Source organism: Heterocephalus glaber, unplaced genomic scaffold, assembly GCF_053883595.1.
Source record: "Heterocephalus glaber isolate CG9 unplaced genomic scaffold, H.glaber_assembly_v1.0 deba00000122, whole genome shotgun sequence".
NCBI lineage: Eukaryota > Metazoa > Chordata > Mammalia > Rodentia > Bathyergidae > Heterocephalus > Heterocephalus glaber.
In genome coordinates this window covers 26,843,513-26,870,901 of record NW_028258138.1, presented here as the reverse complement: position 1 = coordinate 26,870,901, position 27,389 = coordinate 26,843,513, and the positions used below count along the sequence as shown (strand labels likewise).

The window sequence follows — 27,389 nt, the reverse complement described above, 5'->3', positions numbered from 1 at the left end:
ACATTCAAAATATTTGTCTGGATATTTATATTATATACTACCTTTTTTCTTTCTAGTGTTGAATCTTCTTTTTTGGTCGTTCATCAAACTTTGGAAAGAAAAATCATTTGACAATTGAATTGTCACATTATTTCTCCTACTTTATTTTGGTTTATTTTCTGTCTTTTTCTAAATTCCTGGAATTAACTTAATTCTATTTTATTTATGTTGGAATTTTACTTTGACTACTAGTCCTGTGGGTTTTGATATCACATATTCCCAGTAGGAATATAATTTTTATTCCTTTGCAAAATAATTTAGAATACTATTTTTAAATCTGTTAAACATTTATATTTATTTACATTTCTGTTTTTATTAAATAATAGTAAAAGAATATGGCCTCTGGTTTTAATCCTCTAATTTGAAGTTAGGTTTTTTTTCATCTCTTGATACAGTATAAATTTTTAAAAAATAATCCACGACATGGTACTATATATGTATACTCATATATTTTAGAAATAATAGTGCTAGGTTTGAGAACAATATATGTCTTGTTTTATGCTACAATTATTAAATGATATACCTAGATTTCTGAATCTTAATCTAGCTAATCATCCATTAGATCTAACTGTTCCCAGAACGTATTTTGTGCTTACATATTTAGTAGTCTCTAATGTTTAAGGTCTGTAAGAAGAAATAAATTCAGAACATGATTTATAGTACAATCTGAAAAACTAGACAAATACAGGGAATCATTTAGATCTTTGGAAGTGAAGGTTTTATAGAAGTGGTTTCAAGTAGTCCTAATGAATGGATCATCTATATGTAGATGATAAACAGATAAAAAAGAGGCTAAGAAATAGACTTGTATGCATTTGTGGGGAAACAAGCCTGATTTGGGTGAAAGGTACAAGAGTAATAGGAAATAAGATTTAGTAGGTAAATTAGATGTAATTAAAATCTGGCAAAAAAAGTTTAAAAATTAAATCCAAAGCAGTTCCATTATCTAATAATCAGTATCTCATTGTAAGTATGCAGTGTTCGCAATAATTATCTTAAAATAATTATCATAAGCACCCAAAATATATGGGGAAATCTAATTCTAGAACAGGATACTGAGAGGAATATGAAGCAATTTAACGTAATCTTAATGTTACTCATAATGACAGATTGTGTAGATTTCTGCTAAATGTAATAGCGTGGAACATCTGTTGAAAATTTGAATAGACATGATTCCACCATATTTTAAAGGTCAAAATTCCTTAAAGAAATTGATAAAAGGTTGAGAAATAGTTTAGAAATGCCTTTCTGCTGGCAAAAATAAATTGTGTGTGTGTGTGTTTGTGTGTGTTTGAAAAATAACTCCTAAAAAGTTAGATATTCCTTTCTAGCTTTCTGGTTTAGAGACCCATATTTGAAAAATACTGTAACTTTATTGTGAAAGTTAGAAAAATTATATATTGAGCAAAATCAAAAGATAAGCATATAAAGTACAAGAGTTTATATATTTCATTACTCTTACAGAAATCTGCTAGTTGCAAAAAAATTCAAAACTTCTATGTGGTAACTCCTTATATGTAAACCAATATTATTTTAAGTAACCAAATACAAATTTGTTTTATTTTTGTCATACTCATTCTGGCCAAACTCATGTTACCTGAAATATTTGTTATTCTAAAAGTCTTCTAATGGTCTATAACAACCATATAAACAATGTACAGTTATTGATTTTTTACTCTTGCATGTTTTTAAAATTCAGTATACTTTGGTTATTAAATGAACATGGACCCCCTCCAAAATTGGGAAAATAAGATTTTTTTAAGTTTAAAGATTGTGTGTGCTAATTAGACACACAATGAACCTTGATGATTTTATATGTCAGAACCACATTTGAATCACTTCTCAGCCTTTTGGCTAAGATCAAGTGTAAAACTACATTTGATTTTTATGTCCCCCTCCCGCCCAGTACTGGAGATTGAATCCAGCTCTCTGCTCTGAGCTACATGCCTGGCCCTTTAGTTTTAAATTTGAGACAGGGTCTCAATGAATTACTAAGTGGTCCAGCCAGGGGTTTAACCACAACAGTAAGATTTTAAAATGACATATACATATGTCCTGGGGTAGGGAACCAATCTTCTCTCCCTCCCCTTGGGAAATTTATTTGAGTAATTTGTTTTAGCTAAAAAAATGATTACCTTATTCTGTTTATAATATTTTGCTGAATAGAAATGATTTATAACCTTTCCATTGATGAAATATGATACTCCATAAATACAATATTTTATTTAAAATTTATTGTTACTTTTCCTCCTTTTAATGAAACGCAGCCATAACAATTATGTAAGGACGGCATGCATTTGAAAAACCAAACTTCTCTGGGATTAGGATATAGTTTAGTGGTAGAGTACCATGTGTGAAGCCCTGGGTTTAATCTCCGCCTGTTAAAAAGAAATTCTAATACAGTGGTTTTCTTGAAATACTCTATATCTGGCATGGAGCCCCAAGTGTTTTGTGGCTAATGGTGCTAAAATTTAGATACAGGCCTAATATAAATGCATGTTTAAAAGTGTTATCTTTATCGTGTGAACTTCATGTATACAGCATTATTTGATATAAAATATATTCATATATCATCAAATTTTAAATTTTGCTCATATGTAGAAATGTATTAACATTATTTCACATTGTAAATTCTGAGATATTTATGTTTGTAAAAAAAGCATCAAGATAATATTGATATATTCATATAATCATCTGATTCAATAAAATCAAAATATAATTCAAGGACTACTGTAACAGTAAGGAATTCACTTTGTGGTAACTAGACCCTCAGGGTTTGCGTTAGTCCTTTATTTGTGTACTGTTCGGCTAAGTTAATTGTAGTAGTTTAACTATGCATTTATGACCCAGCCATTTTCTTGAGATAGGGGTATTCTATGGAGCTGTGTATCAGTTCTAGAATATGGATATTCAAACTGATGCTAGAAAGGTAAAATAATATAGAAACACTTAATTGTCCATCTTATGATGCCTCTGATTAGACTTTGAACAGGCTTGCTTAAATGTATTATTTTATTTCTTCTGTGTGTGGGAACTAAAAGGGTGTTTATATAGTGATGAGATAAAGAATGGCCTGTATGCTTACTCAGAAAATTCTATAAATACATGGAACATAGGGTAATACTTTCAGATGCATTGACTTATTTGTAATGTACTAAAAGGGAAAGAAACACATTTGAGTGCAAAAAGAATTAAAATTGTAATATTAAAGTATTTTAATTATTATAGTTGATGAAAATTGTCATTTTTGTTGCATTTCTAGGCAATTAAATTGGAGTATTCAAGATTGGTTAAGTTGGCCCAAGAAGACACCCCACCAGAAACAGATTATCGTTTACATCATGTAGTGGTCTACTTTATCCAAAACCAGGCCCCAAAGAAAATCATTGAGAAAACATTACTAGAACAATTTGGTGATAGAAATTTGAGTTTTGATGAAAGGTAATATAAAAATGTGAAATATCTAATATATATGCTCAAATTGTCCTTGTTTTTTACAGCTCCCTAAAGTAATTTTTGTACCTTTATTTTATACATGCATGAACACATTTTAACAAATATAGCACAAAACTTGATCTTAGTTGATTTTCAGAGTTGATATGTAATTTCTCTAAAGCCTGTAACCCTGGACTTTTAAAAGTTTGAAGTAAAATTAATTTTGATAATTTATCATTTTAATTATGAATGAAAAAATTATTCCTTATGAGATTCAGTATTTTAGAGAAAAATGTGATTTCTCAACCTCCATACTAGGGAGATTTTAGGTCAGATAATTTCATTGTCTGGATTATCTCTGATTTCTAGGCTATTACAGAATCCCTCATCTTTACCTGGTAGGTGTCAGTAGGACTCCAGGTTGCCACAGCTTAAAACATCTCTCATTGTTCTCAACTCCATGGGGAGCAAAGTGGACATTCTTTTAGAATCACTGGAAAAAAGTTTTTAGTCATGTATTCAAGTAAAATAATTAAGCATTTTTTGACTCAAAGAGAAGGCTTAGAAAGTTAACTTGTTTAACCTAAAACCATTTTCTTTTAGAAACTCATATGAAACTTCTATTTAAAATTTTATCTAATTCTAATGAATGACATTAAAAATAATTTAGACCCTAGGTAAAGGTCCAAGGTAGTAAAGGTTAATTTTAGTTTACAGAAACATTCGTGCTGCTTTAAAGTTCATGACAATTATATTTTAATTCTGAAACAAATGATTATCCTTTTATGAATGTCAAAAATACTGAATAAAAAATGTGTAAAAAAGAGAATACGAGGGGGAAACAAAACAAGTTCTCACTAAGTTGCTAAATTGCCCAGGCTTTACTTAACCTTTCAATATTCCTGCTTCAGCCTCGCAGAGTGCTGGAATTACAGGTGTGTGCCACCATACCTGGCTGATTTATCAGTCCTTTCAATTAATCTGTCCTTGAGACAAGTAGATTTTGATAATTTTATCTTTCTATGCTTGAAATAAACTTACCTATTTTTTTTGTTTGTGGTACTGGGGATCCAACTTGGGTCCTTGCGCTTGCACAGCAGGCAGCGAAAACACTGAGCTAAATCCCCAGCCCTGAGCTTACGTATTTTGTGGGAATTTCTTTGGCAATGATTCTGATCATATAATCAATTAAAATGTTTCTCTTCTTACCTGAAATGATAGGCACATTTTTGTATTCCTTTTTCCTGTTTAAGGATACTGTCATTTGGGGATAAAAAGAAACTGTAATATCTTTTGAGCTTGCTTAATAGATGTGAGTTGTGATCAAAATATGCAGTGAATGCTTAAATTCAAAAGATTTATTACAATAAAAGTGACATTGCCATTCATCCCTTCAAAACACTCCTAGTTTTGAACATATAGTACTTATCCCATCCTCTGTGCCACTTTCTGAAACAGTTCTGCAAGTCCTCTGTCATTGTCTTTGCAAGGTATGATCAAAACTGTGAGGAGTGCTGCTGCTGAATAACATCCATCAAAAAAGGCAAGCTTGTAAAAAAAATCACTGGGTGTTCTCATTCACTGTACTCATCACATGTGGCACCTTGCAACTTCTGGTTCTTCCTCAAAGTCAAAGTCAAAATCAAAGCCATAAAAGGTCAACATTTTGAATAGATTCAGAATATCAAGGCAGCTACAATAGCACAACTGAAGATACTCAGGAAAGAGGAATTCCAAAACCATGTTAGAAAATGGCAAGAACAATATGATAAGTGTGCTGTGAGGGAGAGTACTTTGAAGATTAATGGGAATTGTAATACGTTTTAAAATTTAAACATTCACTCCACTTTTAGATCATACCTTTGCACATTTGTGTACACCTGTAATCCTACTCACGATGCTGAAGCAGGAGAATCTGAAATTTGAGGCCAGCATGGACAATTTAGTGAGACCCTGTCTCACTAAAAAGGAAAAAAAAAGAAAAGCTGGAGATACTACTCAGTAGTACTGTACTTACCTAACATGCTAGAGGCCCTGGGTTTGATTTTCCTTATGTATGGACACTGTGTTAATAGAATTTAACTTGAAAGTCAATTATAAATATTACACAGTAAATTTGATTAAAATTATTTACGCTGTCTTCTTTGTAGCTATCCTACATTGGTTCAGAAATCACATTTTTCATGTAAGATTGAGTTATTTCCTTAAGCATATTCAGTGACAGTGGACTTTATTTTTGTATGTGTTTGGTTGTTTAGTTTTGTGTAACATTTTTTTCACTTTTGATGGATTTTGCATTTGATTTAATATAAATTTTTTCTTATTTGAAGATGTCACAACATCATGAAAGTTGCTCAAGCCAAACTGGAAATGATAAAACCCGAAGAAGTAAACTTAGAGGAATATGAGGTAATGTCCTTTATTGAGAGTGAATACTAGACTAAGCTATTCTGTAGATCACTGATGTTCATTTTACTTCAGCCCAACTCAGTTTAAATGTGTTATAGATGATAAATAAAAACTAAATTTCTATGACAGCAAGTAAGTTAATACTTTCATAAATAATTTTGGGGTTAATTTGGTATAATGTCATGTATACCAAAAAGTTTAAAACCAAAGGGAAAAGTTTTGGTTTTTGTTATTTGCAGTCCTCTTTTAGATTCTAACACTACTTTTCACCTACTTTCTGAACATTTCTAGCTTAAAAACAATTAACAAATTACATTTATTAATTTGATTTAATCCAGATTGTAACAGTGTGATGTAGGTGGTATTCTTACTCCTTTACTTACTTTACACACAAAAATGTGAGGCGTAGATAGCTGAAGGAACATGCATAAAGTTTTTGTAGAAGTTTATAATGGGGATAACAGAACCTGCATTCACAGCTACTGTGCTGCTTTGAAAGCATGCTGTATTTTTTATTTTAATGAACCAATTTAAACACTAAGTATTTTCTTCAAGGCTTTACATTTAACGTTGTATGTTTTATCTTTTTATTTATAAATTTAGTAAATTTTTAATTACTTTCTTGTGTGCCTTTGATTAATGTTTGGCTTCCTTTAAAAACTTACTTTAAATTTCTTTAAATAAAATTGTAATTTACCACATTAACCAACAAGAGAGAGAATACGGAAAAACACTAATTTTGATGAGAACTCTTAGGTAATCTGGAATATAAGATAACTACTTTAATGCATCAAAAAGTGTCTCTACAAATAAAAATATAAAATGACAAAACTGCAACAAATATATAGCATTGCAGACATTAAAAGCTTTCCTTGTAAGGAAAAAGGCAGTAAGGCAACAAAACTTAGCAAAAAGTAAAAGATTAGAAAACCAAGTCATTGTTTTCAGATTTTTATAACCAGAAATTAAACCAAAACCCACAGATACTTGTAAATTTAAAAGAGCATTGTGTCCTACAAATCTGTGTCAAATAATTAATTTTATTTTGGGCACCCATAACTAATAATTAGAAAAAAATAAAAACGACCCTACTACAGTAGCATCTAAATCTGTGGAATACCTTAAATATGTGTATTACATCTGTCTAGAAAATAAGAAAACTTAATGGGAAACATTAAAGAACACATAAATAAATGCACATATGATACTTGGAAAATTTGAAATTTTAAAATGTCAGTTTTTGCTAGATGGTGTATCATTTCAGTGTGATCCCTGAGAAAATTCTAAGTTGTTTATGGAGCTTGATAATCTCTAAAAAATTATATGGCAATGCAAAGGTGTCAGTCTACCTGAGATACTCTTCAAGAAAAGGGTAGAAAGGGTTATTCTACTAGACATCAAGATATACTGTTTGTATTTTTACAGCTTTATAGTAATAGCATAGGAATAAGTAAATCAGAATAGTGAATCTAAGATTCACCCATATATAGACATAAATGTGCCAGAGATGTCAGGTAAATCAGTGAACAGTAGAAATGCTTTTCAATAAGTGTCTCTGGGAGTGAAAAAAAAAGGATTTTTTCTGTACTTTATATTCTATTTAGTCAGCTTTCCTGTTGCTGGAACCGATTACCTGACGTCCACAACTTAAAGGAGGACAAGGTTTATTTGGATCATAGTTTCAAGGGACTCAGTCCATGATAAACTGGCTCTATCGGAGGAACATCATAGAGGAAGGGCATGATGGAGTATAACTAGATGGTTAATTTATGGTGCCCTAGAAACAGCAGAGGAACAGTGCCAAGAGTGAATGTGGCCAGGGACCGTATATAAATGGAAAGTCACACTTAATCTGACTCTCCCAGACATACCAGAAGTATTCTTTAATCATGCCCAGGTTGGCTTCCAAGTGAATCAAGTTGACACAATTAAGTTTAACCACATTCCACCCCTTTTCAATTTGACATGTACCGTATTTTCCAAATAAACACACAAGTTAATAATTTTGTGTAACATGATACAGCTATCTTGCATATGACTGAAAATGTAATAATCTCTACCATAAAGTTTTAACAGACAAACGTTTTTCAATAATCCAGGTCAAAGTCTTTTCTAAGACAAAGCAAACCTATGAATCTCTGTAAAAATCAAAAACAAGTTACATAATTCCGGAGTATAATGACACATGGTGAACTATCCCATTCCAAAAGGGAAGAATCAGGGGTAGAAAAGAATTGGACCAAAGGACAGGAGTACCAACATTAATTCCTGTTGCTCCATATCTGGCATCTGGGCTATACATGGTATGCGAGTTCCTTAGGGTGTGGGTGGCCTACCTCTATAACCTTGCTGGCTTCAGTTCACATGTTCTCTCCTTTGAACTGGCTTTGCTCACAGCCTGAAGCTTTCCTGAGCAATTGTTTCATGTTCTTGGCATTTCCTTTTTCCTGAGGATTCCACTGGACCACCTTCTGGATTCCCACATTTTCACACACTGCCCTCTCAGGGCCTCCTTGCCTGACCCTCCAGACCTACCTTTGAAATCTGGTGGAAGCCTACCTAACTCCACAACTCTTGCATTCTGCATGCCAGTAAAACCAGCCTCACATGGATGATGGCAAGTTCTGCTTATAGAGGAAGGGTGTGGTGGAGCAATAGCTATGCTTTTTTAGACCATGGCTGCAGTGAGTGGCCTCTTCAGAACCTGGAGAGCTGAGCATCGTGAAGTGAATCCCATGGAGCCAATTCCTAAGGAAGCTATTCTTCAGCTGGAGTTCCAGGGACTTTTCTCAGAAAGGAAAGTTTGACATTTTTGCACCTTTAATACTGCAATGAATGATGTCTTTCTGATTACTGAAATGCCCTTGGTGCATCTTTCTTCTTGTCCCCCTACAAAATACATAGTTTCTTTTTAATGGTGGTAATATCCTCCTCAGCAGTCACACCTCATTTGGCCCCTACTTTACACGTCTTTCCTCTTGGGCCAAAATTTGAGTTATTCACATTTTTCTGCTGTGTTTTTCCCTCCCAGTTTTTGCTGTGCATTTGGCTAAACACAGACAATGGTAACACAGACAATGGTACCCATGACGGCCTGTACATTGGGCTGCCTTGAAAATTTTCTCCACTTGATCAGTCAGTCCACTGCCATTATTCTCAGTCTCAGAACATGAGCAAAACGTACTTTTCTTTTCAGAATATAATACATGTAGTTCCTATCCAATTGTCAATGGAGCCCTTATTTCCAACTGAGTACTCCTGATCCTGGTCTTTACTATCTACATTCCAATTAGCTTTCTGATCTTTTGAGATCTGAATATAGTCACCCATCTGGCTCTTATTGCACATCTTCTGACATTTTTAAACTCTTCTCACAAACTAGTTCTAAAGGATTCTCAATCCAATCACAATAATGACACCACTTGTAGCACCAGTTTCCTCTGTTAGTCAGCATTCCATTTGCTGGAACCAAATACTTAACACACACAACTTTAAGGAGTGTATGGCTTATTTGACTCATGATTTCAGGGCATTCAGTCCTTCGTTGGTTGACTTCAACAGTGGAACATTATAAAGGGTGTGATGAAGCAAAGCTGCTTAGTTCATATTGGCCTGGAAGCAGAGCAAGGGAGCAGCTCCAGACAAGAAGGGGTGAGGGATTAGATATAGTACTCAAGGTGAAGCCTGCAAGACCCACCCACACACACCTAGATATATGCTTTACTAATCCCCTAGGCAGCTCCTAAGCCAATCAAGTCAACATAATTAAGCTTCACCTCATCTACTAAATCCATTTCACTTTGAAAGGCTTCTGTATGAAGCCCTCTAGAAATTAACATGGACAAAGTACACAGATGTTTATTAATTAAGGAAACATATTAACCAGGATTTTTTGGTCAACATATGTTATCTGGAGCCATAGATATTTTGTTTCCTCATGACCATGAGAAGCGAATATACAGTCATCTTTTACTGAAAGTTGCTCTGAATCTGTGCTCTTAAAATTGGTTCCTCTGTGACCTTATTTCTAGGATTTATGGGACTTTTTAATTAAGATGTGCTTATATAGTTCCTCTCCCGGGTTTCAACAGATTGTGTTTAGGGTATTTTTATTCTGAAATCTCATATTCTATTTAACTGATGAGCCATTAAATTGTACAGGTATTTAAATGACATTGTTTTTTCATTTTTGCACATTCTTCACATGTTTTCCTTGCTCTAAGCTCAGGAATCAGCAAACTTGTCCTCCACACCAAATGCATTCACCTCATGATTTTGTAAATAAAATTTTTTGGAACACAGCCAATTGTTTACACATTGTCTATTATAGAGTTTTTAACTGCAGCAGAAACTGTATGGTCTCCAAAGCTTAAAACATTTATTCTCATTCCTTTGCAAGGAAAAGTTTGTCTAATTAGAATTTCTAAGGGTATTCTAATGATAACACAGAGTGGCAGTTTGAGTACCTTTCCTGGAAAAGCTAAATTTATGCTTTCAGAATTAACTTTGTCTTTGTTTACTAAGATTTAGTAGTATGAAACTTATGCCTTGAAAAATAAAATTTATATTCAGGGAGAAATCAGTTGGCCAATAGCTTGTCTACATGTTTCTTATTTTCATTTATTTACAATGATATGTGTATAAAAGCTTTAACATTTTTTGATATTCTTTTATATTGATCCTATTTTGAATTTTTTTCTTGAGTAAATTTTTATTAAACAAGTTGAGATAATTCTACTTTTGGCATCAACTCAGAATCACCTACCATAATATGTGCCTTGTAATTATTTTGGAGGGAAGGGGCAGTGAACTGTGAACTGCTGCCATCCTTTCATTTACTCTCAGGTAAATAGACTTCTCAGCTACATTTAAAGGGAGATTTATCACAAATTAGCCAAAATTACATAGATGTATAACATTTTTCTTTTGCTCCCTTAAATTGTGTCAAGCAGCTTATGTTCAAGGCTTGATACATATTAAAGTAATAAATCATGAATGTCCTGTCTCTAGTGTTGATAGAGATACATTTTCTGAAATGCTTCCACGTTCAACAGTTTTTGAGCCCCAAAATAATGTGCAAAATGTTTTGGATTTTAGAGCATTCCAGGTTGTGGATTTTTGGACTAGGGATGCTCAGCTGGTAAAGTCAATGTAAATATTCCAAAACCACAAAACCCTGAAATCACAGAAACATCTGACCCCAAGCATTTTGGATAAATATTACTATACTAATATTCTAGTAATAATGTTATTTTATACTGAAGAATTTTTGAAAGAAAAATAATTATTCTTCCTTTGCCCTCATCAATGCTGAATAATTTTTATTTTTTTTGGTGCCGGGGATTGAACTCTGGTCCTTGCGCTTGCGCAGCAGGCAGTGAAACCACTGAGCTAAATCTCCGGCCCGATAATTTTTATATTATTATAAGGAGTCTTATCACAGTCTGATTTAGATCAAGTTAATCTTGATTTTGAATTCTTTGTTTTCCTTAATTTGAAGTAATTAGAATAATGTATTGTTAAACAATTTTATTGTAACTATAAGTTTTATATTTTTCATAATTTTCTCCTATAGGAGTGGCATCAGGATTATAAGAAGTTCAGAGAAACAACTATGTATCTCATAATTGGACTAGAAAATTTTCAGAGAGAAAGGTAAGGCAAAGTGGACAAATATGAAAAATAAATTTAATTTTTGTATTTCTATTCAGTAATGATGCCATGTAATAAAAATTTATTCACAGTATACATTTTTAATAAGCTTTTCATTTTGGAACAATTCTAGAGTACAGAAAAATTACAAATATAGTACAGAGTTGAAATATATTTTCTATTTTAAATTAAATTTGTGAGGTTGGCCTTTCTGTTTTTGTTTCCATAAGCTCTCAAATATGACAGTTGAAGTTTAGGATGACATGGAATTGGATTGAAGCCAATAGCCTAATGTTCCAGTAGAAAGTTTGCTGGGGACCAGTAGAGCTGGTAGCCAAGCACATGGAACTCTTTATACTCCCAAATAACTACCCCAACTCACCAAGCCTTTTTGAGTTGATTCCATGTCTTATCTTAACTTAAAGATAGTATTTCCAATACCTCAATGGCTGCAATTAACTGTCCTAGCTTCTGAAACAGTAACAGAGCATAAAAAGTATACCATAAAAAGTATATCTATTGGAAACTTCTACATACTACAAATACATTGATTGATTCATTCATTTTATTATTCGATGTTTGTAGTACATAATGTTTACATTCCTTGTGTGGAGTTCATACATCTATGTAATGCATCTTAATTTCTTTTTACATCCCTTTCTATCCCCTCTCATCATCTCTTGATTTTCTTCTCAATTGAGAAAGATCTAGCTATCCTTTTCATCTTTTATATTGTGCTTTTTTTATACTTTGGGTTTCTCGTATAAGAGCATCCATGCAATATTTCAGCTTGTATGTCCGATTTATTTCTCTTAACATTATGCCCTTAAGATGTATCCATTTTGCTGCAAATGATGCAAGTTTATCTTTCTTTATGGCAAAGTAGTACTCCATTGTGTGTAAATACCACATTTTCTTTATCCAGTAATCTGCTAGTGAACATATAAGCTGCTTCCAAGATTTAGCTATCATGAATTGTGCTGCTATAAACATGTGTATTCATGTAGAATCACCATAATATGATGCCCATAACTCTTTTGAGAAGAATCCTAGAAGGGAAGTAGCTGGGTCAAATGGAATTTCTGTTTAAGTTTTGGGGAATCTCCATACTGATTTCCATAGTGATTGTACTAGTCTATATTTCCACAAAAAAATGTAAGGTTCCTTTTAATTTTCATTGAAATTAAAGGTGGGCTTTAAGGAATTTCTGCTTAGTAGCTATAATATTATTATTTTAATAATAAAAAAATAGATTCTGGTTTACCTGCTATTTCTGATTACTAGTTTGTATTTACTTATTTCCCAACATACTTTATTTCTAAATTTATATCCTGAATTACTTAATCAGTAATTCACTTACTTAATTGGTGTTTTTTGAGAAACTGCTTTATTTCAATACAGTGTCTTACTGTAATGAAGTAAAAAGAATACTGATTTTTTTTCTTTCTTCTAATAAAATGTCGTAATCCTACACTGAGGTAATGATCTTTTAATGACAAAGGTGGACATTTTTTTTATAGCCATTGAACATCGTGGCCACTAACTGTATGTGACAATTCATATCTAATGATTAAAATTACTAAAATAAAATTTCACTTTCTCAGTCATACTAGCCACACTTCTACTGTTAAGCAGCCATGTGTGGCTAGTAAGCACTATATTGACCAGCACAGATACACTGGGGTATCTGTTTCCGTCAACAGAGGAAGTTCTGTTTAGGTAGTACTGTTCTAGAGGAAATTTTATAATTATCAAATTTTAAGAATTACACTACAAAAAATAAATAATGTTTTACTTCGCATTGTATTTAAACATTTAGATTCACATTATTAAAGTCCTGGTCTTTGTGTTACAAGATGTTTCACTTTGATCATTGAAATTGAAAAGTATTTTGATGAATGGCTCCATTGAATGAGTTTATTAGTCATTATTTTATTTTTCTAACAATATTCACTTTCAGCATTTCTTAGATTCATACTTATGTCAGGAAATACTAATTTGATCTTACAATTGAGTACAGTGAGATCAGAAAGACATTTCAGACTTTTAGATAAATGAAGTAGACTCCTCAGAGATATAATAACCTTTTCAAAGTACGCAGCCAATCAGAAAAATTAAATTGGAAACCCCCCTATATTCTTATATGATTCAATTAAATAAAGTAGAGGCAAAATACATTTTGAAGCAGGAGAATCTTGTGAACCAGAATCTTGACGAGTCTGGGTAACATAGTGAGACTCTTCCTCACCCCATCCCTAAAAGAAAACACCTCCCCACTCCCCCACAAAAATCTAGTATCCATTTGTAGCTGTTTAACTCCTAGTTAGCTTTTGTTAAAAGACTTTAAGGTATAATTTAGAAGATTGTTTAAATTTCGTAATTTGCTTATCACTTCTTATATATTTGTTCAGCACATCTGTATGGTAGTATAGTGAATGTTATTAACCTGGGATAATCAACTAGAAAATTAGTAAAGTGACATAGTATTTATAGAATATTTTTGAAAGGAATGTTAGCTTTATTACTTTAAACAATTAGCATAGTTAAGTATATATCAAATATACCAAAAGATGCCATCAAACTTTTATTTTCAAAACAAACATAACAATTGAAAGCCTTCAGTGGAATATTTACTGATGAGTTCTTGTCAATTCTGAATAATGAAGTAAATGTTTTAGGAACCACAGCTTTATAGTGATATAAGTGGAAGATAAAGAGTGTTTATCAGGCTACGTGGTCTTTTTTCATCTTAAGTAAGAATGTGGTAACTGGACTAGTGGATCTTATTCTGAATTTTATGTATTTGTAAGTTCTCTAAACATTGATAAAGATGAAATTTTGTGCAACTTAGAGAAGACTTGGACCAGTATAACAGTTTCAGAGCTATTCTCTGAGAGATGACTCAGATCTATAAAACTAAATATGAATGTCATTCAGGAGATATGTTTCTTATTTAAAAAGTATCTAGAAAAGAAAAGATAGGTGTGCCAGTTATTTATTAATCAACTGTAACAGTTTAATGATGTAAAGTAGTGTTTAATATTAAGACTCCAGTTTTTCATAAATCTTCAATTGAGTATATATTTACTAAAATATTTCAAAATAAAGTTTTGAAAAGTTTCTCAAAACCGAATTCCTGGAAAAATACATTTTCTAAAAATGTTTAAAATAAACTCATGATCATTTCAGATGTCTAATCAGATTTTTATGAATTTGCATGTTAATTTCCTCCTAAGTTTACATTTATACTTATAGCTGGGGAATGAAATATATTTATTTCATATCTGAGCACAATAACACTGATTGATAGCATAGCCCAGAATTTAAAATATGTGATCACTTACAATATTTCCTTTTTTTAAACATGCTATATTTTTCTGTACTAATCTATGAGAAGTTACAGTAATTTATAGGAAAAATGATACAAACATGATATCTTAACATACCTTTCAAATCTCAGTTATATAAATATATGACTAGATATATTTTTCCTCTAATATGTTTAGAGAAGGATAATTATTTTAGATAAAAATGTAATATGTTATTAAACATTTTCTCTCTAGACTTATATTAATACAACACATAGGGCCTAGTCTTGTCATCCTTTTACTTTAGTTATGGGCTTTTTTATTTTTGTTTTATCCCAATAGGTATCCCAGATTTTGAATTCACTTTTTTCTCTTTCTACTTCCTTGATCTGCTTTGGATATTCTCTCCTTTGTCCTTTGCTAGAACTGTGTCCACACATAAAGGAAACCTGACTAAATAGTCCACTGTAGTACATGAACCAAATGATATTTGCAATCCTAAGACAATGATATTCGATCCTTTTTTCATGTGAAAATGATGTTATATTACTAAACAAATACATTTTTGGCTTGCACATCAATCTTAGTTTTGAGTCTACATGGAAATATCAGAAAAATTAATACAAAGAATACAGAGTCTCTATCTAAATTTATCAGTTATGACCCCTTCACTCAATTTTCCTAGCTTTGTTTTTTTTTTTTTTTTTAACTTGCAGCTGTGTCCTGGTTTCAGATGTTGGTGTTGCTAAAATAGTGCTCTTGAGCACAGTACACCGTGTACTGGATGATATGTTTTAGCACAATGTTGTTTTAGATAATAAAAATTTAAGTGTATACTTAAAATGTTTTATAATCGTACTTTAGTGGTTTTTTTTTAACAAAAATGAAATGCTAATATTATATATTTGTTTTTAATTTTTAAGTTATATAGATTCCTTGCTGTTCCTTATCTGTGCTTATCAGAATAACAAAGAACTCTTGTCCAAGGGCCCATACAGAGGACATGATGAAGAGTTGATATCACATTATAGAAGAGAATGCTTACTAGTAAGTCGAATGCACACAGTATGTTTTTATCTTTGGGCAAACTTTTCAGGCTTATGTTAAGGATTGATTATTAACTTTGGTAGAGTAAGAATTATAATGATGTTTATATACTGGATCTGTTCCCTTAAGATTCAAAATATACTTAATTGCATCTTCTTCATCCTAAGTATTTATGTTAAAAACCAAAAATGTTCTTAAATTGAGATCTGCTTGTTTTGTTATATATTTAGAGTTCATCATCATACTACAGTCCCCATTTTGGTGGGTAAGGAGTGGGTGCATAGATCATGAGGAAATACTGTTATTCCAGAAAACAAAGAATCGCCTTTATGAATGTTGTATAGTTGATGTACATAAGGTCCAAGGATTCATTGTGATACAATGTTCTTTTTTTGTACCTAATGATTGGTTGTTTCTTCTTCAGCTATTTTCACTGTATGTTGAAATGTTGTGGGTTTTTTTTGTTTGTTTGTTTGTTTGTTTTTGGTACCGGGGATCAAACTCGGGTCCTTGCGCTTGTGCAGCAGGCAGCGAAACCACTGAGCTAAATCCCCGGCCCTGAAATGTTACTATTATAGTACTACAGATTTTTAAAAGTTACTTTAAAAAAAATTTTTTTTTGTACAAGTTCATGAAACTCTAGATGTCTGGAGTACATTGTTGATGTTCCTTGGATCAGCTTGCCTTCATGTTTGATATCTTAGACTCCATTTAAAAATACTTTGAGTAGATTTCACTTTCACTTTACTATTAACATCTGTTCTGTGCTGTGAACTCCCAAGTTGTCATTTATTTCCTGTTAAAACATAGAGCAAAAATCTTCAGAGTACTGTACTGTTTATATTTTTAAAATTTGTAGAGTTTCATTATATGTATAAAGTATACTTTAAAATTCTTTTAAATAGGTCCACTAGTGAAATCTACTTTCAGTAGAAATTACCAGTTTTACACTAATTTTAGAGTGCAATAGCTCTTTGATGTTTTTGATTGGGAATAGTAAAATTTTAGGATCTCTCTGCTGATTTTACTACATTTCAGTGCATTTTTAAACTTAAATTATTTGCTGTTTTATATTCACTGAGGATGGTATTATTATCTTTTCACCAGTTTATTTGTGGTTCTGTAGATAAACCGAGAGCCTCACCCACGGTAGGCACACACTGTACCACTAAGGGAGACTCGCAGCCCCAGGATGAGTTTGTTACTTTCAAAGACTAAAAAACTCCACGAGAAGGAACATTTGAATTATGTGTTTCACTTTTTAAAAAATGCAGATTTATTTAAGTGTATAGCAATAGGCATTGAATATGTTGAAAATTTTAACTTAAATACAAATAATTCTTGGGCTCTGGAAAGATTTTAGTAAAACTAATTTTAAATATAAATACAACAACTTGCTGATTCCTCTGAAACACTAAAAGAAATATAGAATGTTTTCTTTTTTCATTTTTTAATAAATCAGCCACACGTAGTTGTTTTATTATAGGGATTTAGATAAAATTTCCTAAGGATTATTTTCGTGTTCCTTTGTGGAGTTTTTTTCATACTGTGTATTTACAGAATATCACATTTTGAGAGATATACAGATGAGTAAGACATATTTCCTATGCTCAGGGAACTCATCTAGTAAGAGACATACAAAATAATTTTTATATTCCAGACTAAGTAGCAGTATGAGAAATATGCAAAATGGTACTTCTGGAATTGTTGGAAGATTCTTAAGAGATAACCACTGAACTGTATCTTGATGGTTAAATAGGAGTATTATACATGGTAGAAAAGAGAGAACATTCTAGTCAAAAGGACACCATCCATATACAATGATAGCAAACCTTTTAGAACTTTCAGTGATAGCAGATAGCCAGCTGCAGCATTCATACCATAGGTTTGCTACCCTACCACAACTATCCTAGAATATATACAGCAGAAAATGAAGTTAAATTTATTGTGGCTAAGATACACAGTAGTGGATTAGGGAGGAGACAAGCCTGATGTCAGATAACAAGCCTATATTGCACCAGTTTAACTTCAGTTATGCTTAGCATAATCAGTTTTTTCCACCAACCAGAAAGTAATTCTGACAGTGATTTACTATAGAGAAGTACAGATTCATGTCAGGATCTTTAGAAGGGGAAGACAGGAAGGATGTGAAAGCCTAAAGTAAGGCAGTGATATGGTGGCTATGAAGAATACAGTGTAGAAGATGATGAAGGAAATGAAATTTAGGGACATGGTAACTGTTAAATGCCTAAAAGCCACAAATGGAAAAATCAAAGCTGCCAGACTTTAGTTTGAGGTTTAGCATGGGGAATCTTAAGAGGATGAATAAGGTTGTCTTTGAATATATATTTAAGATATTTAGGTCATTGCTTCAGTGAACTGAACATTAAAATTTAACATTACCCTTCAAAACAACAATTCAAATTTATTGAATTATTTTTATAAAGATAAAACTATTGTAATTTCCTTCATTTAATCTTCATATCAGGAAGATAATAGTATCTAATTTTTCATATAAAGTAACTGAAGCTAAGAGATTTAACCAATTTGTTCAAGATTGAATAATTAATGAGTTGGACTTTTAGTACAGACCTGTTTCCACAGTAAAAATCAGTTGTACAAGAATTACATAATATAGACAGGTAATTTTTCTATATGAAATTCAGCTTTGCAACTCATTACAGTTTCAAATTTAAACCCTTAAATATCATAGCTTTTAGTATGTCAGTACTCTGTTTCTTATGTCTGCATTTCTTATTTCATGGATTTCTCTATACTGAATCAGTGGTCAACACTCATGGTTTGCACTCCAGTCTACCATTTGTTTTTATAAACTTTTATTTAAATATAGCAGTGACTGATGATCCCTATGTTGTACATGGCTGGCTTTGTCCAGTAATGGCAAAATTGAGTAGCCAGAGCAATAACTATATGGTTCTCAAACCCTAAAATAATCCAGCAGAAATTTGCTGGTGCCTACACCAAATTGTAAGCTCCCTAAGAGTTTTCTTTTTGCTTGGGTATCTGTGTAGAACACTTAGTAACATATGGTATATATTCAGTAAAAATTCGTTGTAGGAGAAAAATGAATTACTTTTATCACCTTAACCTTGTTTGTATTAAAGAATTTTCACTTGACATTTATAGAGAAGATAATGTGTTTTTCAAAATTAACATGGAACCTGAATTTCTTTATTTAAAAAATTATTTTGTGTGCTTATAAAAAGTTTCAAACTGAGAGAAGTTAATCTCTGAAAACTTAAATGACGCCTACAGTGATGATCAAAGTAATATAAGCAGAACATGAACTTTAAAAACACCAGTACCTTCTCCATTGTGTTTTGCTTCTGTTTCTGCTCTGTTGTTACATGCATAGCTTTCTCTAAGGGACTTTGCTGTAAAATATGCTGAGGTGATTTTTCTGACTGCTATTTTTCCAATAGTATTTATAAACATACTTATTATTTTTGTCATTAGTATTGACATTTACAGGTAACTTTTATTTAACTAAAAAAGAAAACAAAATCTGTTCTTTTTTTTTCTCACTGCAAAAAGAAATTAAATGAACAAGCTGCAGAACTCTTTGAATCTGGAGAAGATCGAGAAGTAAACAATGGTTTGATTATTATGAATGAGTTTATTGTTCCATTTTTGCCCCTGTTACTGGTGGATGAAATGGAAGAGAAAGATATACTTGCTGTAGAAGACATGAGGAATCGATGGTGCTCCTACTTAGGACAAGAAATGGAATGTGAGTTTAAACATTTGCTAGTAGGTACCTGATTTGTTGGGATAAGAAGCAATTAGAATAAGATGCTCTATATTCTTGGCATTTTTAAATATTCTGTAGTATTTTCACATTCACATCATTATGGTTTTTTTCCCTCATACTCACAAACTCAGTTGTATATGTTACTGTTGCCATTTATATTTTATCTCTTCCCCCAAAATGGCAATTATTTTACATACTATTTAGAAGTAAAACCTCAACTAGCCACTGCAAGGTAATAAGTCATTTTGCGGATGGTTGCCGCATAATTTACTACATCTCCTTGTTTGTATTTGCAGCAAACCTCCAAGAAAAGCTGACAGATTTTCTGCCAAAACTGCTTGACTGTTCTACAGAGATTAAAGGTTTCAATGAGCCGCCGAAATTACCTTCATATTCCACTCATGAACTCTGTGAGCGATTTGCCCGAATCATGTTGTCTCTCAGTCGAACTCCTGCTGATGGAAGATAAACCGCACACACTTTCTCTAAACACTGTATAAACTTTTTTAGTTCTTGACTCTTGCCTTCCTATCACAGGATTTGCTTGTTGCTGCTATAGTTTTTAACTTTTTTTATTTTAATAACTGCAAAAGACAATGACTATACAAACTTTAACTAGACTTCACACAGTAAAGCTGAGAATCGCATGGCGCTCAGACTTTGTTTTAACGAGAACTGATATACTATTATAAATCTGATTGATTTTATTACGGCGGCAAAATTATTCTTTTGCCACCTTTCTGTTACAGTATTACTTTGCTTTTATCTTTTCTTTATCAGCAGCTTTCCATTCAGTCTGGAGTCTTCCATGACTATAGCCATTTAAGTGTTCAGCACTGTGTATTATACATAATATTTGGTAGCTTGTAAATGAAATTAAAGAATAAAGTTTTATTTATGGCTACCTGTGTGTTTGTAAGCAGGTATATTGTATATTAGTGTTATCTTTTTAGTTATAATATGCAAATGAACTTTTCCTTGGGATAAATATTGGGTAATGAATAGATAAATACATTCTTTTTTTTGCTGTAATGGTAGCCAATTAAAAGTTTACTGTTTAACATTTAAATATATATATACTTTACTAAGTTGTTCAACTTAGTATGTCATCTAAACCTGTTTTGAATTCAGTCAGGTTTTCATTGAAGAGAGTGACTGATATTTGACTCAAATAACCTTTTCTTATATTAACCTTTGGGGTTTTTTTGTGTGTGTATTTACAAGTAATATAGCAAGGTGATTATTTCAAGTGAAATCTGAAAAAAGTACTTGAATAAGGGCTATTTGTGAAACTTAAAATGAAACATGTATACATATACAAGTTCTTCATATTGGAGGACAATGTTTTGCATTATATAATCATTCTATTTTTGTAAATTGTATACCATTTTAATTGAAAATGTTCTCTACTAATCAATGCTGTGAAATGAAGTTGATATTGTTTAACTAGAAGTTGAATATATTAACTGCTTTTATTTACATTAGTTTTTTTAAAGGGAAACTACTAAAGAACATTTTATAGATGAAAATGTTGTTTAAGATTAATGAAGTAAGATTGTGAATGAAAATCAAAATCAGTGCTTTAAAGGTACTCATGTTATAACAACCTATTTTTGAATTTATAAAAATTTCTTTATAAATAATACTTTGTTAGCATAGTAAAATACATCATTATGTTATGCGTATGTTTGTTATAGCGTCGCCAAAAATAGTGCTTTTTATAAGTGCCTGTCACAAAAGATGCAGGGTGGAGGAAGAAGAAAAAATGTTAATATAGCGTATGACACTTTTAAAAAATATATTGTATTGCTCAGATATTACTGAGAAGATACTCATACTTTTCTTGTTGTCAAGTTAAATTATGCATATTGTAGGTATCAAAATGTATTTAGCTTTTAGATTTTAAGTTCTCTGCTGAGCAGAAGTCTTGTTTGGTTTTTAGGTCTTGTTAAAAATTTGGAAATTTTATATGTATCATCACAGCCTTTTTCAAGTATCTGATATTTTATAATATTCTACTATGGTAAAGCTGCTTGTGTTTATATGTGTAATTAACTGCTGAGACACAAAAGTGCTCAAATACTATATGGAAATTGTTCCTTCAAAAGGCACATCCAAAGAATCATGTGGCTCTTTTGCTGAAGGTAAGTATTATTATTGTTATTTACTTTGTACTTTAAAAAGTAAGGTTATTCATTTCTAGTAATGAATCTGACTTTTTCCAAACCTGGGGAAAAAGCTTGTTTTTATACTCTTTTGTTCTGTAGTCTTAAGATTTAGATCAGTGAAATTCTTTATGTATAATTTACTGGATTAAATAAAATTTACAGCAAGTACTTTAAGAATTGGAACCTCATAGAGCTCTAATCCGCAGCAAGTTTCACTTTAGTTCAGATAACTCATTTTAGTTACTTTAGTACTCTCTTCCCACTGCCCCAGAATTACATTTTGAAATAATTCAGAGTATATTCAAAGTAATAGAACTTGAGACCTGTAGGAATTCCTTATAAATGCACGATTTAGGGAGACAACTAGCCACGAGTGAACCAACCTATGGGGCCTCTCTGATATTTTTATAGCATTCATTTAAATACTATAATAATTATCCGCTAAAATAATAGTTTTCCACATGTAATCTCTAGACTAGCAGCTTTAGCACTATCTATGAACATGTTAGAACTGAAAATTCTTGAGCCTTACCTCAGAACAATGGATTTAAAATTTTTTTGTGCGTGTTTTAACCAAGTTCTTAACACGGTTTTGATGTCTGCTAAAGTTTGAGAGCCACTGCACTACCTGAAAATATTTGTATTATTTTGTGCACCTTAAATTCATGCTATTTAGTTTATATTTATTCATGATCCTTTTTTTGGAGGCTTTTTCTTATTTCCCTCACTTGCAGTTTAAAGGAAGTTGGCAAAAACTTTTTTTCTTTGTTTGTATACATTTATCTGAGAATAAAGTGCATTTTTTCTTCTATCTGGTTTTCCAGAAGGAAGTTCAGTATCTTTGTTTTGTGAATCACACTTGTTAAATGTCTTAGTCACTTTATTCATGGATGAGACAAAATCTCTGACACCCCCAACTTAAAAGAGGAGAGGTTTATTTTGGCTCACATTTCAGAAGTTTTAGTTTTTGAGCTGGCTCCAGGCAGAAGAGGCATGGTGGAAGGGTCTGGCAAAGGAAGGCAACTCACCCTATAGCAGCCAGGAAGCAGAACAAGAGAAGAAGGGAGGAGCCTAGGAAGGAAATACATCCTCTAGGTCAGGTCTTCAGTGACCCATGTCTTCCTACCAGGTCCCAGATCACTGCAGCAAGCCAGTGAGTGATAGGGCCCTGTAATCCAGTCACCTACAAGCCCTGCCTTTGAACACAAGAGGGTTTGTGGTACATCCAGGTATAAATCATACATGAACTTACCTCTGGGTCCTCCTCTTTTCTCCCCAAAACACAAAATTTGGATGCTTGCTGGGTAATGAGTGCAAATAGTCTTACGGATTTTTACTTTGGTTTACTTGTCAAATTAAATACTGTTTGTTGTGGCTGTGATAACTTCATGCAAAGTACATATATTATTAGTATGCTAGGGTATAACAATAAACTGCTACACAACTTGGTGCCTTAAATAACAGAAATTTATTTTCTCAGAGCTGTGGAGCTAGAAGTCTAAGATCAAGGCTGTCATGTTTGGTTTCTCCTGAGGCATCTCCTCTTGGTTCACAGATGGCCACCTTCTCTGTTCTCCTACATGGCTATGGCATACCCTGTATGCTTACCCATCCCTGGTGTGTCTTCCTTTTAAGAACACCAATTGTATTGGATTAAGCCCCATCCTTATGACTACTAAAAGTCCCTGTGTCCAAACATAGTCACAGTAAGAGTTAAAGCTACAATTGTACCGACTCTTTGAATTATAAAAATATATAATAGCAAAATTTTCTTCTTTCCACAAGTAAGAGTGGGATTATTAGCGTTGTCTCTTCAGTGTCAAGGTACATGACAAATATCTACATTATAGTTTTGCTCTTAAACCTATGGCATTTTCTTTTACTTTCACTTTACAAATTAGTAAAATTATAGCAATCCAAGGTAGAAGTTGCTCACAGTGCATTCATATTGTATAATCTGTTCAGTATTTTCACTGAACACATTTTTGCTAAATGAATAAAATAGTCCATATTGACTATTGTGTTTACTTCATCCATTTCACCTAATATTGTACCGTGGATATATTTCTGTTTTCTACTGTTTTTATCCCATCTCCCTCCTTTTTCCTACCTCTACGCCCAACCTAAACGTGTATCTTCTTATGTTCAGATAAACTTGTGCAGCAAATACATATAAGTGGTGTTATTTTTCCCCTTTTTTCTTGAGTCCAAGTTGGTAGAGGATTATTTTTGTAAAAATGAAGTATCCATCTATTTTACAAATCCTTTATTTCCAGCATCTAGTTTTTTTCTCTTTTCCTTTCCCTCCCCATTTCATTTTCCTAATTATCTTTGGAACAAGTGACTAATAGTAGAATGAATAACACTGATAATAAAATAATTAAAAATAAATGAGTCATAATTCACATAACTCTATACAGTTGAATGCGCATAAGCATATACTCCAGAATTTTTTTTTTTTTTTTTTTTTTTTTGGTACCAGGGATTGAATTCGGGTCCTTGAGCTTGCGCAGCAGGCGGCAAAACCACTGAGCTAAATCCCCGGCCCAATTCCAGAATTTTATGTTTTTCCCATTAAGTTTATTGGTACATTTTAGGTATACAATGCAGTTACATTCATCATTGGGATCTTGTATCATTACATGATATATCTTGGTTCTTCCTTTTTCCCCATTCCCCAGCCCACCCTTCACCCCCTCCACCGTTCCCTATTTACAAAGATTTGTTTCCATTTTTTTCTTTTCTCATTTTTTTTTCCTTTCTTTCCTTTCCCCTACCCCTCCCATTTTCCCTTCTCCTTTAGACCTTTTCTTACTATTTTACAATATTAATTATACATTTTGATCCTTATTTACTCTTTTACTTTTTCACACCAGAGAAACTATTCAGTATTTACACGTGTGTGTCCTATTTATTTCACTTAGGAGTATGGCCTCAATGTGCATCCACTTAGCTATAAATGTTTCTAGTTTACTCCAGAATTGTAAATGTTCTTATTTGTTCCATATACTTAGTATTTCAGACATTCACTACCATCTCTAATCGCTTATTCAGTTAGGTCCTATAGTACTGAGTTATCTTTACTTTTCCTTACTGAGGAAAATGGTGAAATTAGGTATGATCTTTCCATCAACTCTGCACCTCCCTAACTGTAAATTTATAATTGGTACTATAAATTGATATTAAGTTAACTAGGATGTAACAAAGGGTATTATGAAGAAAATATAAAGAATGTAGTATACAATGAACTTACAAATTTAATTGAAAATAAATCTTTTATTTTGAGGATATTCTTGTTCTTAGAATTAATCCAAAAAGCTCACTTCTTTTTTCACGGTTTACTAGCCCCAAACCTGTTTGTCCTTTAGCAAATGGTTGCTTTTTTTTAGTAATCTAGAACTAGACCAGTATTTTCAACCTAGTTTGTACACCAAAATTATGTTAGGAAAAGCTTTAAGTGCTTACATCCTACCGATGATGTATAGGCTTCTTAAATGAGAACTGGTTCTAGAATACTGGGTTAGATAGTTGTTACTCAAATTTTAAATTTATCTAAGAATTTCATGTGATGGTACCTAACAGTTTGTGATTGAGCCTAACTAAAGTTGGGTGGATGAATTTGCTGTCTGCATTTCCCCCTCTGCCCTCTCTACCTCCCTTCTCTCTCTCCCTGTTTCTTCCTCCTCTTCCCTGGTGTATCTTCCTTTTCATATAAGGACACCAGTCATATTGGATTAACCCCACCCTAAAGACTCCTAAAAGGAGTCTCTCTTCCCCTCCCCACTCCATCTTTCCTTTTCCCCCTTCTCCAGGTCACATCCAGGCTGTTTTGAACTTGAGTAAGTGAATTAACCTTGAAAGATTAATTGCCTCAGTTTCTTTATCTGTAAAATAGAGATCACAATATAACATAGTTTGAAGAGGATTCTTTCAGAGTAAATGTGTTTGTTTCTATATGAAAAATATTTGGAAAATGCCTGCTGCATAGATTCTCAATACTTCGCCTTTTTTACAGTGGGTCATTGTTGATTATTCCTCCTGATTTTCAGGATCATTGACTTCCTGAAATAAAGGCCTTTTTGGGTTGCTCTGACTCCTACCTGCATTCTTTGTTTTTTCCTTTTCTTTCTTTCTCATAAATATTAGTATTGCTCAAGTCATGGTACTTGGCCCCCTTCTTTTTTCTGGGTGGTCATACCTATCAGTTTGTCTTCACAATCTCTATGTAATTCACAAGTCAGTGTTTTGTAACCAGAACTCCTTTGTTTTAAACTGATAGATATTTCCAGTTGTTCAACGTGTGTAACTCGATGTTAAGAGGTACTTTGAACTTTGCTTATCCACACTAAATTCATCACTTTTCCCCCAATCTAATTTCCTTGGTGAAAGATAGAATGGTTCAGAAATGAAGAATTATTGCTATTATTTTCCATTGTTGGCATTTATTAAGTCAAAAATTTAATGTCTTTACTATTAAGAGCTGATGAGGTTTCATCTCTTAATTTGGACTATTAGATTTGTCCATCAGTACCTTCCCTGTCTTTGCTCAGATTTGTCCATCATTACCTTCCCTGTCTTTGCTCTTGCTCCTGTAATTCATCCTCCACACTGTTGGTGGACTAATTTTCACAGTGGTTTGTTCTGCATGACTGTTAGCTACTGCTTGACTGAGTTTTATTAAATGAGAGATTATGTCTTGTCTTGTAGCCCCAGTGTCAAACTATCCAGCAACCTAATGTGTACTCTTGCAGCCTCTCCAGTCCTCTAGTCACCCTAGACTTGGACTAATGTGGTAGCCACTAGTTACTTAAATTTGAAGCAAATAAAATTTAAAACTTTACTTCTTGCTCATGCATGCCACATTTCAGATGCTTAGTAGCCATATATGACTGTTGACTACCATATTGGACAAAAACATTTTAGAGCATTCACATTAGCACAGGAAGTTCTATCGGATGAAGCTGCCCCAGTCCCTTGCTGATTCAGACATCTCTCTGTGTTAATATCCTTTTAATGTTCAAACACACTCTAAAATGCTAAATGGGGAAAAATCACCTTCAGCATTTATATCTCTCTATATTGATACTACCATTAGCCACTTTACTATGTACATCCTTGAGATAGCATCTCTAGCAGCATATGACCAGAGAAGCCTATAATGGGTATGGGTACAGAGACATCAAAATGTAACCCAGAGATCATGATTGCAGGATATAGCACCTAGTCCTAGAGTGAGGAAACAAGGAAAAAGTTGATGTTACCAGAACTTTGAAGCTCAAAAAAACAAAAAAGGCTGCATGGTGATTTTGGCTTAGACCTCTGAGAAAATTCACTACTTAACCTGGTCTCAGTAATTCTGAGGGATGCACTTTACAGATGGTTTTCGAAGTTCTGAAAGTCACGGAGACAGGAATCAACTACCAGTATTATGTCAGTACTAACAAAATCAAGTAGATCATATTTGCTTCTGCCTTCCAAATTCTCTCTAGTACTTACATTAGTAGGAGGTAGGCAGCCTTAAGAGAAACTAGGTAAAGAACCAACATGCTAGCTACCTTT

General features: G+C 32.6%; 1 protein-coding gene across 7 annotated transcripts in view; it reads left to right on the top strand.

The window, feature by feature from the left end:
• Usp25 (ubiquitin specific peptidase 25) overlaps positions 1-20,566 on the top strand; it is a 133,664-nt gene extending 113,098 nt beyond the window's left edge. For all 7 annotated transcript variants that reach the window (XM_087208348.1, XM_021256118.2, XM_021256119.2 and 4 more), the window contains 6 exons: positions 3,302-3,480; positions 5,805-5,883; positions 11,459-11,538; positions 15,767-15,890; positions 19,446-19,641; positions 19,959-20,566. In XM_087208348.1, the coding sequence (XP_087064474.1) occupies positions 3,302-3,480; positions 5,805-5,883; positions 11,459-11,538; positions 15,767-15,890; positions 19,446-19,641; positions 19,959-20,131 (831 nt within the window). In that variant the 3' untranslated portion in view covers positions 20,132-20,566. The remainder of the gene's footprint in view (positions 1-3,301; positions 3,481-5,804; positions 5,884-11,458; positions 11,539-15,766; positions 15,891-19,445; positions 19,642-19,958) is intronic.
• Positions 20,567-27,389: the final 6,823 nt, after the last annotated feature.